The sequence below is a fragment of the Dipodomys ordii genome, unplaced genomic scaffold, assembly GCF_000151885.1.
Source record: "Dipodomys ordii isolate 6190 unplaced genomic scaffold, Dord_2.0 Scaffold38, whole genome shotgun sequence".
Lineage (NCBI taxonomy): Eukaryota > Metazoa > Chordata > Mammalia > Rodentia > Heteromyidae > Dipodomys > Dipodomys ordii.
The window spans coordinates 3551664-3572176 of record NW_012267254.1 but is presented as its reverse complement, the minus strand read 5'-3'; the positions used below and the strand labels follow the sequence as shown (position 1 = coordinate 3572176).

The following is a 20513-nucleotide window of genomic DNA, read 5'->3' as shown; positions in this document are numbered from 1 at the left end:
TATTTTGATTGTGGTGCTCAGTAATAAATAAGTGAAATGACTTCTAACTGCTCAGAGACTTACTCTTCTGTCTTCACCACCACATCTCATCTGCTTCAAGATAATGGTAAACTTTATATGCAACACTGAAATGGTATTCAGAGGGAGATGAGAAGAAAAAAAGGAGCCAATAGATCTTTCATCTGGGGAATTGAATGCAAAAATCACATTCAAACTGCAGCAGTTGCTGTCCAATAGTGAATACATAAAATATTTGACCATTACAAATCCACTGTTCATCACAAAGCTGTCCTCTTGTAGTGACATATCTTATTGGTTGATTAGAGCCTTTAGCAAGATGAAGCCATCTTTTTCACCTTCTAGATGTGAGAGGTAGTTCTGCCCAGCACAAACCCCTACCTACCTAAGGAAGAGATTTTACAGAGAGAACCTGAGTCAGGGAGCAGAGAACTGCAACTACTTGGAAAGCGAAGTGGCTAGCTAGAGTTGTGTCTTTTGCACGAAATTGCCACAATATTTCACATTGCCAAGCTCGGCTGAACCCAAAAGGAGACATCAGCCAAAGTTATTTTCTGGAATAAGTCCCAAGACATACATTTGATATCACAAATATTCAACCAATGTAAGTTTGAGCAATACTAAAAACACAGTTTCATGTAAGACATGGAGCATGCTGGGTACTAGGACAAGAATATACGGATCACATAAGTCAGTGATATGATTACAATGTAAATGTACTCGAATGAGGAAGTTTATAGAATGGCTTCCCAGATTCTTCTAACTCAACCCCAAATCTCGTTTATGGCTCAAAGACATATCTTCATGGATTTTGTACATCATAAAGTGGTGAAACAGTCAGTGATGCTTCCTTTAAAACATTTTTGAAACAAGGCTTTCCAAAGTTATCTCTGATTGCTGCCTCCCCTCCTTTCCTGACTGACATATGTGCCAATATGAGTGACACATGCACTACGCTTCCGGTTCCCAGGTGACCCACCCAGTGGGAGGAACGCAGCAGGCATTCAACACATCTTTCTTGAATGGATATGAATGAATGACACAATGAGGACAGCATATGGCTTTGGGACAGTTGTGTCAGATGCACAGAAGCACTTTTCACTTACTTCCCACTCTTAGATGTGTTCCGAGTCTTTGTGGCTGCTGGAGAGTTGGCGGCTGGGTTAGTGCTTGAAGAGCCCCGTCTATCCTTACTATACCCACAAAAGAACAGAAAAAAATTGATGACAAGGACCATAGAGACAAAAAGATAATCACTTCATTTGAAAACAGATTTTAAGAGGTTCTCTATCTCTGTCTGGCTCTCTTTGTGTCTGACTCCCTGTCTGTCTCTGTCTCTCTCTCTCTCACATAAAGCATGGATTAATCCACTGGTACTCTTCAAAAATAAAGACAGTAGGAACCATTAGTGAAGCTCAAAGAAAACTTTTGTTAAAGACCTTCAAAACTTGAAACTAAGCTAGGCACCACAGGCTCATACCTGTAATTCTAGTTACTCATAGGAGGCTGAGATCTGAGGATCATGGTTCAAAGCCAGTCTGAGCAGAAAAATACATGAGACATTTTCTGCAGTCAACCACCAAAAAGCTAGAACTGGAGCTGTGGCTCATATAATAGAGCACCAGCCTTCGGCTAAAAAGCTAAGGAACAGAGCCCCGGTTTGGTGTTCAAGCTCCAGTACTATCACGAATGCGCGCGCGCGCGCACACACACACGCGCACACGCGTGCACACACACACACACACACACACACACACACACACACAACCCTTGAGCTGCTAGATTTCATTAATGATAGCACCAAGGCCCAAATAAGCCCAAAGGAAGGTTTTAGTGGAGAAAAAAAGTACAAAGTAATATTTAACATAAAATCCTTTCCTTCAGCCACTGTATTATCTGCATTGAAAGTTTAGTTTTGAAGTGTATGGATATCAAATGACTTCAAAAAGTCTTTGGGTGATACTATCAGATGAATTAATAATTTTCACTCATAATGTTACATGGGAAGACCATGAATTCAGATATTCTTTCACGAGAAGTACCACCTGCTTCATGAGTAATTGAATTTAAATCTCCACCTTCAATAACTCCACAGCTTATGGCAAACCTTGGAAACAATTACTAAATAAATCACAAGAAAACTCTGCTTAATCTCATCAGGTTAATAAATGCAGACAAATTAATCACCTCAAGGTAAACAAAAAGGAATAATTGATTGGAGTCTCCTTGATTACTTCATTTTATTTCCTTTATCAAACTATTTTACCATTATCTTCAATTCAGCTACTCTGACATGAAATTATTACTTTACTTCATCTTCCGATTTCCATGGAAACAGATTCCAAGCCTCTCTCTCTCTACTTGATAGTGTGTGGAATTATTTATCCTGATTTCATCATAAATATTTTTTTTCCTGTTAGGAAGATCTGTGTCAGCATAACCTTTTTATCAAAAGTGAAGGTAAAAGAAAAAAAAAGTCTATCTTGCCTTTCAAGGTGTATTATAGGATCTCCCAATGGTATAGAACATTTTCTGAGAGTCATATTAAAGAGCTTTTTAGCACCATCTGATGAGAAGCGTCAGCATCTAGCTGTATTTATGTTTGGATCAGGAGGTCATGAATGATCCTGGCTTCAATGGCTACATAGATGTGAATGGAACAAGAGATGCTGAGGGACTCCTGGTGATTACAAAGGTGGCAGAGACAACCACTAATCCAGTGGATAACAAAGGGCCTAGTAGTTCAGACTCAGGATCCTGGAGGTCTAAAAGGCAGCTCTTAGAAGTAGAAGCTTATTCCTTATTTTTTATTTTTGGTCGGTCATGGGGGCTGAACTCTGGGCCTGGGCGCTGTCCCTCAGCTCTTCAGCGCAAGGCTAGCACTCTACCCCTTGAGCCACAGCGCCACTTCCAGCTTTTTCTGCATATGTGGTGCCGAGGAATTGAACCTAGGACCTCATGCATGTGAGGCAAGCACTCTACCACTGAGCCACCTTCCCAGCCCAGAAGCTGAATTCTTATTCTGATCCTTAGTAGGTGGTTTGGGAGAGGAGGGAAAGGAGTGGGGGGGGGGGAGACAGGAGTAAGCACCTGGCTGTGATTTCCACTCAGTGTGAGGACTATTTTTCCATGCTACATGGGAACTGAAAACTTGCCTTAAGACTGCCCCAGGCACGCATGATGAGTTGGGGGGAAGGGAGCTCTTAACAAGATGTAGGACCATAACCAACTATCCTTGTTATCTAGAACCAAGTTCTGAAATTAACTGATAATACAAAAAAAAGAGACAAGATTCTCACTCAGAACAATTCAAAATGAGCTCTTCTAGAAGGTTGGTGTAGTATAATGTAAATGATGCAATATACTATGTGATACAAAATCCAAGTGGTTTTTGGCTTCCTTAACTGCATAATTCCCATTAACTGGCCATTCAGCCTTTCTTTCCCCAAACCCTCAGTCAAATAGCAGCAGTGGAAGTACTCAGAAACCAGGGTCTTTTGATGTGTCCTATGCACAAAAGGCTCAGGGTTGGTGGGCATTGAATGCTTTCTGAGTCTCTACATGCAGGCGTCCATTTGATTTTGAATAAAACAATACCCTTTTCCATTGCTAAATTCTCACATCTATGCCTTGAGCAAGACAGTCCTCTGTTGTCTGCATTAGGAGGGACTGTGTTTAAGCACAACAGGGGGCTCTGCAGGACATCAGGGAAAAGTGTCAGCTGGCTGGGGCAGCCTCATTATTGCTAGAGTTGAGTGATCCTGCACCAGGCCTTTAAAGGACAGAAATAAGGATCCTTTGACTTAGGAAAAACCCTACAATTGCATATCTGGCTTAAGGATAAATCAGACAGAGGGTAAAAAGTAATGAAATGACTCAAAATGTTGGTGTGTGCAAATAACAGGTCCATTCATGGTGGGCAAATGTATCAGAAAAGGGAGGGGCAAGAAGAACTTATGGCAGGCTTGACTCCTAGGAGGGGGTAATTTTTTTCAGTGACAATAAGGGCTATTGTACAGAAAGAAAAGTCTGTTGAATATTGCCAGAAAAGAACATTGTTACTCGCCCAAGGTCCCAAGTTGGGTAGATAAGCCTGGACAAGATGCTAGAATTTTTCAACCTGGAGACAGAAAGAGATCTAAAAGAGTGCAATCAAGGACCTTTAGTTGTTTAGAAATGCCAAAGAAGAGATAAAGAGAAAATCCTGCAGCTGTAGACGGGTAGGAGCCTCCAAGATCTGAAAAGACGGGGGTGGGGGGGGGGGGGGGGGGGGGGGTCAAGGACCTAAAGATTAAGATGCCGCCAAGAATTCTGGCCACTGAAACATCCAGCAATCCCAGAGATTTCCAGGAATAAACTTTGTCTGATTCAAGGATACTTGGATGATAATTTGGAGGTAGATGAGATTAGGGAGGGGTTTACCTAGAATTTGAGCTGACTAGTAAACGACGTGTCTGAAACAAACCTGCCCCACTTGTCATTCTTTTGATCTGTGTCTTGGTCACTTGTCAGCCCTCTTCACTTTCATCTCTTTCAAGTATGATCTCAAAGGCTGTGGCTTAAATCCCTGTGGGCCCCCCTGCCCCCCAAGTAGAGATCATCTTCTGAAGATAAGATTCTTTCTTCCTTCCAGTGTCTCTCAACCAAGCCTCATCAAAGGCCTGGGAAGACAATTCCAGGTGAGTTTCTGATACTAAAAGCTAATGGATGCCAGTCCTCCTCTGTTTACTTGATGGTCAATCTTCTTTTCAAATAAACTTTCTTCTACAGGCTCCAATGCAACAAAAGTGCAAAAGAGCCTGAGTTGTGAAACAGGAACTCTTCTGTACACTAACATAAGAATAACAATAAAATTATATATACATATATATATGTATATATGTGCAATAGAAAATCCTGTAGAAAGATGTACATTGCATCCAAGTAGGAAAATGCTAGCAAATCTAGTTCATCAGCACTGTCAAAGCCTTTCTAATTAAATAATTTGATGCTGAATTGATATCTAGAGAAATTCAACCAAATGGTGTTCAGATCCGTTATGATGGTGTTTTCTTATGTTAGAAAAGTACCTATGGGGGCTGGGAAGGTGGCTCAGTGGCAGAGCGCTTGCCTTGCATGCTCAAGGCCCTGGGTTCGATTCCTCAGCACCATATAAGCAAAAAGAAAAAAGCCATAAGTGGTGTTGTGGCTCAAGTGGTAGAGTGCTAGCCTTGAGCTGAAGAGCTGAGGGACAGCACCCAGGCCCAAAGTTCAGGACCCACGACTGGACCCCCCCCAGAAAAAAGAAAGAAAAGTACCTATGAGAGGGGAACCTAGTGGTTTAAAAGCTCCTTGGTTCATCATCTTTATGGTTGACATAAACCTCTTTCCCATAGTACTTTGCAATCCCTTTTGTGTAGTTAGTCTTGGATCAAAAAAAAAATGAATTATATGCCTGCAGCTGAATAGTACTGAAACTTTATAAATCATTGTTTTTACAAAAAACACCCAAGACCTGGTAACTATATTTTGGGTAACAATTGAGTCAAGGAGTTGTACCAAAGTTCTTTTTTAAGTTCAAGTATCATTAAGTAGTAAAGGGCTTTCAATTCAACATAGCAATTTATGAATGCAATGCATCTTGATCACTGTTACCCTTTCTATCATTCAAAACTTCTTACCATCCTCCAAAATTGAGTTCTTGGAATTGCCTAAAAGAAGTGATTGATTTTTCTCACTATAAACATGGCAAAGAAAGGACTGGGGGGGCGTGATTGATGTGGTAGGGCACATGATCTCAATCTTCAAAAGGCATATGACAAAGGAGAAATCTGTAACAATATTATAGAATTGTGTGGCATCTTGGTTTATTATTTGCACACTGAGACATATTTGGCCATGGACAACATGGACAGTGGAGTGGGAAAGACAAGGAAGGAATCTCTATGGGAGACAAGAAGGCCTCCTGTGTGGGGTAGTTAGAAGTAGAAAAGGGTGTTGCAGATGTCCATCCTGCTGGTACCTGGGAAATGTTCTCTAGACTTTTCCTGTCTGTTGTTTGACTTAGTCTAGCCCATTTGACTGATCCATACTGAATTCACAACTTTTTCTTCTTAACTTTCATGAGTAGTCTCATGAATGTGTTTCTTCAACAATATCCCAATTCACCACTTGCAATGCCCTGCTGGCAGGACCAGTATTGGCAAAGCCTAGGCTTCTGGTAAAGTGAGCCTCATGCTGCCCTTTCTTTCCCACACATGTCCTCTTCTGTATATATGCTCTAACTGTGAGAAACCATCTGCTGCTAGATGTGGCAAGACCCTCATCAGATATGACTCACTTCTAGCTTTGCTACCTCCAGAATGACAGGTACAAGAAACCTCTGTGCTTATACATTTCCTATTCCCAAATATTCTGTTCAAGAAATCAAAAACCACAATGACATCACCTCCAAGATATTGATTGAACAAAGACACTGAACAAAGAGGCTGAATGTGAGCTCAATAGAAAAGACTGTTAAGCAGGTTTACAATGTCTGAAACCAGTGGGAGAGAAGGAAGTGGTGCACAGGTCACATCTCTATCATCCTTGAAGAGGAATCTTCAGGAGAATGGGAGGTTAGTTCTTCATGGTTGATCATTATGTGGATCAGAAAGGAATCAAGCAAGCTTGGCTGGATGGTTAGCTACATCTGTGATAACAACAATAAATCTATCATTAACTGTACAGCTCTAAATGCTTTCCAATATGTGTTCTTATTGATAACGAATACAAAATGTGAACTCTAGTTGATGGATTGTTTCAAGTCTCTCTGAGGGAAACAGTGGCTACTCTTTACTCATAGAGCTGCCAGGTTGCAAAAATGCATTTACCACACATAGAACTGTATGTAAGCAGGGACAGGAGCTCATCTAGTTTGCTTTCCCAACAGGTGCCTGAGTCCCTTCCAGAAGCCTTCCACCAAGTGGTAATCTTTTGAAGGCTTTTAAAATTGTGACTGATTCCCTCTGAGAGCCTGCTTTTCTTTTCCAAGAGGCTTGCATTTCTAAAGTAGTTTGCCCTTGTGTCACAGAGCAAGACAGCCCTTCAACTATTGATTTCCTTTAATTAAAGCTGATGAGACTTCTGTAGTTCATTTTTCTACCTTGTAAGGTTATGTCTTGAGTGATTCTCTTTCTTTGCTGCATTTTTTTCCTTTTTCAGTTCTTCTATTTGAAGTGTCTACATTAGAGTTCCATACTCCCTGAAGTGTCCAGTACTTATTATCTGTATCTGTTAATCATTTAGCAGAGAAAGTTCAGTTCTCTAAGATGTACTTTTTTTTTTGTTGGTTGTGGGGCTTGAACTCAGGGCCCAGGTGCTGTCACTCAGTTTCTTTGTGCTCAAGGGTAGTGCTCTACCACTTGAGCCACAGCACACTTCAGGTTTTTGAGTGGTTAGTTGGAGATAAGAGTCTCATGGGGACTTTTCTGCTCGGTCTAGATCCTTAGATCTCAGCCTCCTGAGTAGCTAGGATTACAGATGCATGCCACTGGTGCCTGGCTAAGATATACTTTTGCTTAACTCTTTCCTAGTTTTCCTTATAATAAATAGGGAAAATGATGTGGTGTGTGTGTGTGTGTGTGTGTGTGTGTCTGTGTGTGTGTGTGTGAGAGAGAGAGAGAGAGAGAGAGAGAGAGAAGAAGAAGAAGAAGAAGAAGAAGAAGAAGAAGAAGAAGAAGAAAGCTCATCTCAGAAAGCTCATCTCCTAAGTAATTAGGAATCTTGAGTTCTAATCCTGGCTGCCAGCAAGAAATTTAAATTTTTATGGCTTTAGCACCATCATCTTTAAAGAAAGGGAATTAAATGGATCACATAAACCATTCACAGAAAATCTCATAGTGACTCTGTCATTGCAAAGCATTGGGAAAAGGCAGCCTTCCATTATCATTCTCTCTTCCCTTCCATTGACTTTTCACTGTAACAGCTCACCACTGCGCATGAGGAACAGGAGCGGTGAACTCACTCATTGTTGCTATTTTGTACTCTTCATCATTTACCATGTGCTGGCTTTGCCCAGGGAGTGGCAATGTCATCCCTGAATGCCTCATTGGGGACAACAGAGAACAGGAGTCAGTTTCTAAATTATATTATTCTCTTGGGTAAGCTGGCTAATCATGTATGCCTTTACTAAGAGTATGGATCTTGGTTAGGGTATCAAATGAGAGTGAAACTGTGATAGTCACAGTCCTCTTGCTCTGTTCTTGCATCCATATCTAGCCCTCCATTCCTACATCAGAAGAGAGCGTTAAGAGCAAAAGTCATAATCATTGTGCTGAGCATACCTGTAATTGTACCAACTCAGGAGGCTGAGATCTGAGGATCATGATTCAAGGCAAAAAAAGTCCATGAAACTTGTTATCAGGGATAGGATCCAGGCCCTGAGTTCAAGTCCCAGGACTGAGACACACACGTGCGCATGCACACACGTGCACACACGTGCACACACACACACACATATAACACGTGCACACATGCATACATAGTCATGGGATTGTATGGTTGAAGGTAATTGCACCTGAAATATGAAAGGAGCATGGGTCGATAAGGTAGTTATGGAGGTAAGAAAAAAGAAACTTTACTACTGAAAGAAAAAATACACAAACTTGGGGTTTGACTACATCTGGGGAATGAGAACAAAATCAAAGCAGCACTTGCTGCAAATGTTTGGAAGTAAGATGATGGAAAACAAATTGACTCAGAGAGAGAGACAGATGAGTTAGGTGGAGGATGTGGGCTAGTGAAGATGATGGATTTGGTTTGGCTCATATCAAGTTGTGAGTATTGATAAACCATATGCACAAGGTAAGGAGAAAGATGTCACTGGAACTCAAGAAAAAGACGAGGTCAGATGCATTGGCTTTGCTTCAAAATGGTATTATAAGTCTTGAGACAAGCAGTGTGGCCTGATGGGAGGCTGATGAATTGGGATTAAGGAATAAACATTTCAGGAGGCATCTTGTGCCATAATGTGCATTCTTCTACCCCAAATCATCAGAATTTGCAAGTGTATTAAAAGGACTTGTTTGGGTACTAGTGGCTCATGCCTATAAACCTAGATAATGAGAAAGCTGAGATATGAGGATGATATTTTTGAAGCCAGACTGAGCAGGAAACTTTGTGAGACTCTCATCCCCAATTAAACACTTGGGGGAAGGAGGAATTTGGGAGGTGGAGAGGGAAGGGATGGTAGGAGAAAAACAAAGGAGGAGGTAATAATGCTCGATAGGAAATGTACTCATTACCGTACTCATGTAATTGTAACCCCTCTGTACAGTATTTTTAAAATGAAAACACATATATATCTATATTTAGACATATATAGATATATATAAAAGAAAGCTCATGTGGTAGAATGCTAGCATTGGACAGAAGAAGCTCACAGACAGTGCCCAAGCCATGAGTTTAAGTCCTAGGACTGGAAAACACACACACACACACACACACACACACACACACACACACGACTTGGATATCAGCAGAGCAGATCAAATAAAAGAGCCTGATCTAGTTAACTTAGTTGCATAAAGATCAATGCTAAGGTTAATGAGAGGAAGCACAGGCCTTAATCCTTATGTAGCCCTATGGCTTGCTTTATTCCATGTCCTGGCCTACCCAGATGGTTTCCAGATGGCAAAGTTACCTGGTAGAGAAAAGGCCTTGGCAATTATTGTCAACTCCTTCCCATAATGGACATACCTTATAAGGTATACCCATGCTACTGTCACCTTGGCAGGGACAGGACACCTCTGATGAACAAAACTGAGTCTTAAACCTGGGCTTTACTCATTCACCTCTCTTCTGTTCCTTGGAACCAAGGACTACAAAACTGTTAAGGAGTATAGTAAAATCCACTCTGATTTTTCTATATAATTCCATTTCCTTTTCCTGTTCTGTCTCTGCACGATGGTTTATTCATTGCTCTCCTCAACCCCCTCCCCCAGGCATACTCTCTCAGTTTTCTGCATAGCACAAAGATGCCACACTTTAGTTCCAGTACCACAGTCAGGTTTCAGGAAAGCTGTTTGAAGCAAATCCAGGCTTTGAGAATTGGTGAGTCTAACAAATTCCCACATGATACTGCTATTTCCTTCCCTATGGCTCATACCTTGAAACCCACTGGTACCACAGGTTCCTTCCCAGAAATCCCCAAAGAAGCAGCTGTATCCATTGCCTCTGATTTCCAAGGAACACCATTACAATTCACTGTTGGAAGCCCCCCCCCAACCTATTGCATGGCACCAGAGGCAGGAGAGTGGAGGATATCATAATATGTTTAGCGGGTTATCCAAAATAGCCCAATGGCTTAGTGCATAGACCATATGTATCAAAATGAACTTTAAGATTTGGAAAAAAGAGGTTCTTATTATATTCTGTTAGCAGTTGTTCTTATTTTTTTAGTTTTAGTTTTCTGTACCCTTTGTCTTTATTTTATGTACCCTTGTATATAAGCTTATCTGATCCATGGAAAGGAAAGAGACTCAGAGAAACAGCAGGACAAAGGATGATCTAATGCAACAATGACACTCACCAGATACTATGTTGGAAATAAACTTTAAAACATGGGGAGGAGGGGAGTGGAGAGGGGTAAGTGGGAGCAAATGAGGAAGGGGGCAATAGTGTTCCAAAAGAAATATACTCATTACCTTACTTATGTAACTGTAACCCCTCTGTATAATACCTTTACTATATATATATATATATATATATATATATATATATATATATATAAATGAAAAGAAAAGAGATCTGCCCACATCCAAGTCTGCAGACACCACAGAGTGAAGCTCAATTGCAGGTTAGACAAGAATTGGATCTGACAAGTATTAATTGAACCCATAGTTCTGTTTACTAAAAACGATCACGTATAATTAAAAACTCACAACTGGAGCCTAGTTAGGGAACATTCTACATTAGGGACTCTCCACAGTAGGCCAGAGAATTCTCAGGTCAACTTTTTAGGAAAAGTCAAGCAGCCAACTGCTATGGCAAGAATTGGCATAAGAAAGAAGAAAAGAGGCAAGGGAGAGGAAGAGGAGAAAGAGGAAGAAAAAGGAAGAAAAGGAAGGAAGGAAGGAAGGAAGGAAGGAAGGAAGGAAGGAAGGAAGGAAGGAAGGAAGGGAGGGAGGGAAGGAGGGAGGGAGAGAAGGAGGGAGAGAGGGAGAGAGGGAGGGAGGGAGAGAGGGAGGGAGGGAGGGAAGGAGGGAGGGAGAGAAGGAGGGAGAGAGGGAGGGGAAGGAAGACTACCAGTCTATTTACTTGGAACTAAGATTCTGATTTTATACAGCCGAATAATATGAACCAAGAATGTCCTTTTCCCTGGTGAATTATCTCTCATTTTTATTTTCTATTGAATGTACTCTTAAGGGATTTTCAAAAATGGCCTCTCTGCCTGCATGTTACATATTAACTTTCTTAAGGACAAAGTGTGTTAATGTATTGCTCACCAAGTATCAACATTTATCACACAGAAGGTTTTCAATATCTGTTGACTGACAACCATCCCTGATAAATCTGGCTTCTAACATAAGTTAGTTGAATTCACCTGGATGACTGACACATATTACATTAAAAGTATATTAAGGGGTGACTGTCCAAAAAGAAATGAATTCTTTACCTGACTTATGTAACTGTTACCCTCTGTACATAAGTTTTAGATTGACAACATTTTTAAACTAAAAAAAAAGAAGTGTATTATTGGAGTATTGTGGCCTTCATTTATTTTTCCTTGAATACTTATGACAGATCACATTGCATAGCTAAAAAATGGAGACCACCATTGCAACATCATTTCTAAGATCCAGGACACACAGATATGAAAGTCAAGTAGAGTAAAACCAGTAAAAGACAGTAATGATGGAGAATGATATTGCTTTACTACCTGGGGACAATGCTAGAATTGTGCAGGAAGCATCGGCACTAGAATGGAACAGAACTGGATTCACATTCTAGCATTGTATTACCAGGAGGCTTTGGGAAGAATTAGGTCATGAAAGTGAGTTGCTCCTATCCAGGACCTCTGATCTTGACAAAAGGATCAATCCCAAGCTTAGTGTCCAGAGTCAAGAGCATTCAAATATATCCTTATTGCTGAAGTTGGTATCTTAAGTGATTTCCAAGGGGGCAAATGTACACAGGATTTGAAAGTGCGTCTGGAGCATTAGAGATGAAAAGAAATGACTCTGCTGAAGTAGTGAAAATATCCTGTGAAGTACTAAGAAAAGTTACCCAAAACTATGCTCCCACCCGCCTTTTTATGGGATTGAGCTGATTCTGAAAGTTTGTACATTTTTCATGTGTTAGAGGGGTAGTTAAAAGTTGAAAATGCTTCCATTTCTCCCCCTTTTTTCATAGGTCATGAGGCTTGACCTCTGGGCCTGGGTGCTGTCCCTCAGCTCTTCAGCTCAAGGCGAGTGCTTTACCACAGTGTCACTTCCAGTTTTCTGAGTGGTTAATTGGAAATAAGAATCTCACAGACTTTCCTTCCTGGTCTGGCTTTCAACCCTGATCCACAGATCTCAGGCTCCTCGGTAGCTAAGATTACAGGAGTGAGGCACTGGTGCCAGGCTATTGCTTCAATTTTTTAAAAAAATGTATTTACATCATGTATTTAGGCACCATGAATGTCAATGCTGAAACTTAGGCATTCCACTTTATAGACCATGCTTACTTTCCTTTTGTTCATGAAACTTAAGAGTCAGTTTCTTTCTATTGTGGTCCCATTTGGAAAACAGCATTATTTTAGAATGAATGCTCATGAAAGATTAAAATTCTAGTAATTCACAAAAATAAAAGTCACTTCATTTCATGTAGTATGCAAGATAGGAATGCAGACCCTGATCATACCAGGAGCACCAGATATATTACTAGAGATTATATAATGCCATACATCTAACATTGTATAAGATCAAGAGACTATCTGGTGCTCCTGGTATGATCAGGGCCTTGTTCTCAAGGTTTATTTTCATTTTTGTTGGTCATGGGGCTTGAACTCTGGGCCTGCGCACTGTCCCTCAGCTCTTCAACTAAAGGCAAGCACTCTACCACTTGAGCCATAGGGCCACTTCAGGTTTTCCAGTGTTTTGTTGGAGATAATTTCATGGACTTTCCTGCCCAGGCTGACTTTGAATCACAATCCTCAGATCTCAGCCTCTATAGTAGATAGGATTACAGGTGTGAGCCACTGGCAGTCCGCACACTGATGTTTTAATATAAGTGTAGTAAAAAACAGGATACTTAGCTGATCCAAAGATAAAGGCTCTTTATTGTCTGTGAACTACTGAGAGAATGGAAAAGATCATGGACATAAGGAATGGAGAGGGATCCCTAGAGAAAAGAAAGGTTCTGAGAGGAGAAGTGAGATATGTGTACACACACACATACACACACACACACACACACATACACACACACACACACGATACACACACTTAATGACAGGACTTGAATGGCAGAAAAATGAAGGTTATAGCTCCCATGGAGAAGACAGGAAGGCTTGGGGGCAAAGGTGATGTAACATGAACTGGGGCTCCATTTGCTAATGAAAGTAGTTCAAGAAGGGGGAGAAGCCTTTTATTGCTTTGATTATAAGAAGCATGTATTTTATTTTGAACTATGCTGACTTTTGTGGCAACCCCAGTTGAGTGGCTGGGTTGGTCATTGGATAGGAGGATATAGAACATGGCAGGACCTAGAGATCTGAGCTAAAGAAGAGCTTTTAGACATGGGAGTCTTGTAGTAGTTGGAGGAGAAGGAACTACACAGCGGAACAATGAAGAATGAGAAGTGATTCTTCAGGAAAGATGGTTCAGGACAGGCTTGAGAAGAAAACAGAGACTCAAGCTAGCCAATAGGGAAATGAGATCAGAGGGCATGAATATTCCAATCATTACTCATTGCTGATTATAGAAGAGTTTTGTGTCACAAGTCTCCCATTGTTCCACATGTTGCTTTCTCCTAGGGCACTTTTCTTCCTGATTTGTTGAGGCATTTCATCATTCATTCTGGCATTTATCACACCAAGAGCACTGGATAGGCAAGAAGTCTCTTGATCATATATAGCCTGTTCTCATCAATTCCTGGCAAGGACAATCTGAAGTATGCTAAAGGAAGAGTCTGTGCCAAACAAACCCATGATTCTGGGTTTTAGATACATTTTGGGGGGGTCTGGCCTTTTTTATTGTAACAAAGGTCAATATAACACAAAATTGTTGAAGAACTCAAACATTAGTATACTACTAAGTATACTAATGTTTATGCAAATATGATTATGATTTCTGTAAGAAACAACTGATCTACTTTTGATTATTCTGTTTGGTTCCTCTTATGGGCAGAAACAGAAATTGCACTAATGCCCTCAACTTGGTTTCCAAACAACAACAACAACAAAATCTCGACTCTGGTATATAATCATGCCAATATCAACTTGTTCTGATTAATCCTTGGGAAGGATTAATTCTTTCTGAGATTTGTGATATCATCTCTGCTGTTTGTGATCTAGATTGTAGGCTTTGAAGTAGTCCTGTGTTTGTCCCTAGTCTGAGACATTCAGCTTCTTATTTAATAAACTAAACAAATCAGGTTTTTATTTATCTAGGGCGAGGACTTCAAACATGTTTTTGCTGTAAGTGGGGACACTTCTTTGCTTAGAGAAAATGTAGAAATGGAGAGGTAAAAACTATAGTAATGAAGAAACAAAAGGTTTAAGAGACCTCACTTGCGCTTAAAAACTTCTGTCAGATGAAGTAGAGCAATCCTTCAAATTGCATCTCTAAGAAGAGGTCCCTAAGCTGGGCATTGGTGGCTCACCCCTATAATCCTAGCTACTCAGGAAGCTGACATCAGAGTATCACAGGGCAAAGCCAGCCCAGGAAGGAAAAGCTATGAGACCCTTAATCACCAACGAACCACCAGAAAACTGGAAATGGCTCTGTGGTTCAAAGTGGTAGAACTTTAGCCTTGGGACAGTGCCCCGGTCCCGGGTTCAAGTCCCATGACCAAAAACAAAACAAAACAAAACAGAAAGTAGCATGGAAGATTCTACCCAGGAAAGACAGAATTGGTACTTCAAGGAAAACAAGATGGCATTTCATTCTTAGAATTATGAGGAGATATACCCAACCAATTGCATGAAAGGGATATTAACAATTCTTTGTGGCTTGGGGACAAACAAAATAAGTAATAAAAGGCTATTTAATGTTTAGCTTGGGAGACATAGAATTCTGGGTTTTGTGACATCTTTTTCTTGGGAATTATGCTTTCCCTAGAACATTTTTTAGTATATATTTTTATTTTAAAAATGCTGTACAGAGGGGTGACAGTTACGAGTAAGGTATTGAGTACATTTCCTATTGAGCATTGGTACCTCCCCGTTTGTTTTTTCCCTACCATCCCTTCCCTTCCCACCTCGCCAGCTCCTCCCTCCCCCACCAAGTTGTAAAGTTCGGTTTCAACACAGTGTCTTGAGGTGTACAAGACACTATATCCCCAGAACATTTTTATTAAAGCTACCTTTGACACACCTAGCTTGTCTACGGCTTATGGGACTACAATTCAGCATTAGCATTCCAGAAACCAAAATGGGGTATGAATCTCCAAAGGGACAGAATGACTTTCTCATTCTCAAAATCCTTGACTCAGACCTCATTATATACAATCACTGTCTGTCTTTCTCACTATCTATGAAGACATTTTTTTAAAAGTCAAGTTGATTGGGGTATAATTCCTATTCAGTAAAATTCAACCATGTTTAGCTTTTGATAGCCACAGAGAATAGCATTTTAACAAGGTAAGCCAGGGCAGCAAATCTAAGATAATATCGCACAGGGGCAGTGTTTCTAGACATCTAACCTGACTCTGTGGAAAAGGAGAAAATACTCTATGGAGAAGCATGTATTGAAACATGAGCCTTAGACTAACGGCTCCTCCAAATACTTGCTAACTGGACAGCATCTTGTGTTGAGGGAACCTGAGACCCCACAAGCACACATAGCATATGTATGGGGACACTGGCCCTATATCAGTGACTCTATCTGCTACATCCATCCTTTTGAGATGTATGGAGATTCATTCAAGAGCTGAAGGGAGGCATACTCATATTTTTCTTTGGGCTTCTCCCTAATCTTTTGTTCAGGACTCCTGGAGGCATTATTCTCTTACCAAGCATAGCATCAATTTTCTCACAATCCTGTGCCTATTATTATCTACAGTTCTGTTCCCTTGCCTCCTATCAGTTGCTCAAGCAGCCATCCTTTAGGGCCTGGCATTGGCCTGAAGGACAAATTCAACAAATGGTTATACTTTGCAGAGTCAGAGGCCTCATTTCTCTTTCTGGCCCATGGATTACCAAGGAATAGTGTCAGACAACAGTTATCTTTCCCCAAAGGCACATTGACCTGTAATCAAAGAAGACATGTAATAGGGCACCCAAAACAAACAGGCTCCCTCTTCCAGACCTTGGCAAATTAAAACCCACATTAATTAATTCTTTGACTCTTTAATTGCTCCTGGATTAAATATACAGGAGTGATTTTTCATTCTAGCCCACGTTATCACAAGCTCAATAATTCACTTAGAGAATTCTGACACCATGTTCTTGGCCCTACTTGTCTATGGAGTTAAGAGGAGTAACTCATTAGTAAGTAAGAGGTATTAATCAGATCTTTGTAAATTTAGATGCTAACTACATGCAGACTGCTGGAAGGAGAACCATGCTTGGAGTTCTTTGGAAAAGGAAAAGATGATGTAGGCATTGTGACAGAGTCTTGAAACTTATCTTTAGCAAGCCCGCGAATTCCCATATTACATGCAGTGCATGCTGGTCATTTCAAAATTGGTCATCGAAAAGGCTGTTTCAGAGTTCAAGGCCACTGGTGACATTTACAACACTTTCAGAGTTCTTGCCTGGTAAACATCTTCACAGGCAGTTATGAGACATGTGAGAAATATCATTCATTAGTGATATCTGAGTAGATATATCTACTCAAAGTTGAAAGGACTCAACTTGATTGTTCAATTAGCATTTCCTAATTGCCTTCTGATGACATTTGACTGACCTTACCCATCCAATCCACCTTCCAAGGAAGCAGAAATGTGGCTCAAGTGGTACAGGGTCAGGCTTGAGCAGAAAAAAAAGAACATGATGCCCTGCATTCAAGCCCCAGTATCAGCACATGCGCACATGCTCACACACACACACACACACACACACACACACACACAGACAACCACAACCATACATAAAAGGATAAAAGGACTATGATATCTCCCAAATGAGAAGAGTCAAAAGAAAATGCTATAGCTATCAAGTGTATTCACCAATGAAAGCAACATGGAAAGGTATGCATGTTGAAGACATCAGCACCCATTTCAATTGATCACTTCTGCAATGTTTGTTAAAACATATATCCATTATATTTTCTATTCACTGAGCACTTTTGCATCATTCTCCCATTGACTATGATAATGATAAATCATTATGTCAATTGTCCTGGATAAGTTTCATGAGCTTTCACAGTAGAGATAGATAGGTGAAAGAACCAGGTACCAAGTGGAAATTCCTCCCCATGCTCAGTTGTGTATACGATCTTTCCCTGACTTATTTTAATTGAATGAGTTCTGTTGACAGGTATGGAGATGGATTCACACAATAGTATCTTCAAAGATTCATTAAATATAGTTATTTAATAGCATACTAACTATCCTAAATAGGGTCAGACAACAACAAGGAAAATGCAGAAGTTTGAAAAAAAAAGTGGAGTCTTAGGATCTTGAACACAAATGTAAATCACTACCTCTACTAATTAAAATTTTGGTCTTTTGATTACTCCTGGATTAAGTTCGCAGGGGTGATTTTTCATCCCTGCTTGAGTTGACACAAGCCCAATAATTCACTGTGGCTTTCTGACGTCACTTGCTTGGCTCTGCTCATCTATGGGGGTGGGGATGAGGGGAAACTATCTCATGAGGAAGTGAGAGGTATTAATTAGACTTTTGTAAATAGCAACCGTGTATGATGCTAGCTCCTGATTTCAGCCAGATTGTCAGGAGGAGTGCCATATGGAGACTTGGAAAACTGGGGTTCTTCTTCTAAGCCATCACACTAGTCTGCCAGTTGATTGCTATGTATCATTTCTCAGAAAGAAGCCATGAGATTAAATGTTGTGATCTTCACACTTGACCTCACAGAGTCATGCTGCTGACACACAGGAAGTGACGGAGTATAACATTAATATTTTGTAATTAAAATTTGATAAATGGGCTTTATACTTCGGTGGTATAGGGCTCATAGTATAACTTCTCAAGAATAAATCACTGTATTTCAATAACAAGCCACTTACCATCTGCTACGGGTAAAATGTTAGTGATACAAGAAGCTAGGACACTGAAGTAAGCCTGGTTACTTGCTCAGTAAAGCCCAGTTCATGGGAAATAAACTGAGTCTGACTTTATGCCTCCTGTATAGATATATGCAAAAATCCCCTCTGATGTTTGAATTGGGTGCCTTATACCTCTAATCCTAGGTACTTTGGAAGCAGAGCTCAGGAAGATGATAGTTCAAAACCAACCTGGTCAAAAAGTTAGCAAGATCGAATTTGAATCAATAAATTGGGTGTGATGCCTATCTGTGGTCCCCAACTACATACTTGGCCATTGGAAGAAGGATGTTCAAGGCTGCCTATAGGCAAAAACCATGAGGGCCTCCCTCCCCTCCCCCCAAATAATTAAAAGTAAGCATGGACTGGGAGGCGTGGCTCAAGTCATAAAGTGTCTTTCTAGCAGGCAAGAGGCTTGGAGGAGCATGTAAAAAGGAAAGGGAAGTCCTGCGTTGCTTCTTTTCTTCAGGGCTTCTCCTTCTCTGCCCATCTTGGACTACTTCACGCTGTGGACTGGATGCATTCTCTCCACATTCTCTATCTTTCTCTGAGTCATAAGAAGTTAGTGGTTGAGAACAGATCTCTTGGAGAACTTAGCATCAGTGGAAGGGAAGGGTTCAGATGGGTGTCAGTGGATGCTCCCATGCTCTCATGGAAAAAAGTGAGGTGATAAAAAAGAACCAGGAAACTCATATCCAGGTCCTGCTGTGTTAAAGCAGCAGCCCCTTTCACTTGTAGTGTTGCTTGGTTTAGTGAAGGCCTTTAGTGAATGAACAATTGTATCTAGAGGCCATATGAATATTCCAGCCCCCATGAAGGACACCCTTTCAGCTCTTGGGGGAGGGGAGAATCAATGGGATGTGATGACTGACAGATCAATACTTCTCTGAATGAATTTCATCATAAGTGAAACTCCTTTGGGATAAGGAATGGCTGACTAGAAATCATTCAAGGTTATCAGAGAAGTGATACTTTCTAGACTATTCAGGGAAAACATTTGGAATTTAAATCAGGGGGCCTACAAGAAGCCATGTTGAAAGCTGTATTGCCTATAAATTGCCCATGGGGTGACATTTCTGATAATCCTCATACAAATCTTCAGTCTAGCAACCTGACTTATCAGTACTGATGATTTTATCAGAGCAGAAAAGCTAGAGGATGGGCCAGAGGAAAACCTTTCTGCTTAGACTCTACAAGAACCAAAAGGAGAGAGCCGTGGCAAGGCATAAATAACTGCAAGATCTCCAAAAGAAAGCATAATGGAAATGTAAGGTCATAATCATATGAAACTATTGATTCAAAATACAAGAAACGACGGGGCAAATTACAAAGTATAGTACTCATTAAAGTAATCTAATTCAAAGAGGCAGTGATAGAAATCTGAAGCTGAAAGGCCCTTGGTCCTCTCAGCCAGGCATAGAATTCATCTTTTTCTCTCAGATCTAAGCTGTGCCTAAGACAAGTGCTCCATAAACAAGCAGAAAATAGAAAAGTGCCTAAAATGCATGGGCTTCCATGACAGCTAATCAATGCAAAAATATTTCTTTAAAATGCAAGAGACATGAGTACAGGTTCCGTGTCTTAATGTGCAAAATGGGTCCTGCCTGACCTTCCAGCGCTCATTCTCATCCCTTTATCTATCTCCCAGGTGTCTATCCCAAAACAGGATCAACTATCCTTCATCCTTAGTGATGAGATCTGGAGTGAAGCTTTAGATGAGCATTGAAATTCCTGATTAAATTCAGCCATGCCCTTGGAAAGCCCAGTTTTGATTTGGTACAATGTAGAAAGAGATGTCAAAATGCCTGAGGAAGCAACCAGAAATTGGCATAAATAATTATCTGTTCCCACAACTTACTAAATGGCAAATCTATTGCTGTAAAACTTCCAGAAATCAGGACCTACAAATTTTAATTTCTTTTTAGCATATATTCATTGTGATTGTTCTGTATATACTTATAATACAATATACTTGCATCAAATGCACTCCTCTCTACTACTCTTTGTTGTTGTCATTTCTACATCTCTCATTTTACAGGTTTTTTTTTTTAAAAGTCAAATTGCTGACTTAACCACTTAGGCTTTAACTACAAGTAATCGATT

At 40.5% G+C, this 20513-nt stretch overlaps 1 protein-coding gene across 2 annotated transcripts in view; it reads right to left on the bottom strand.

Annotated features, from left to right (window-relative positions):
• The window catches only part of Hs6st2 (heparan sulfate 6-O-sulfotransferase 2), a 286716-nt gene that overhangs the window by 40914 nt on the left and 225289 nt on the right, over positions 1–20513 (bottom strand). Inside the window, exon 4 of one of the 2 annotated variants that reach the window (XM_013018098.1) lies at positions 1125–1211. The exons of the other annotated variant lie outside the window; for it this stretch is intronic. Within the exon in view, the coding sequence (XP_012873552.1) occupies positions 1125–1211 (87 nt within the window). The remainder of the gene's footprint in view (positions 1–1124; positions 1212–20513) is intronic. 2 annotated transcript variants of the gene reach the window in all.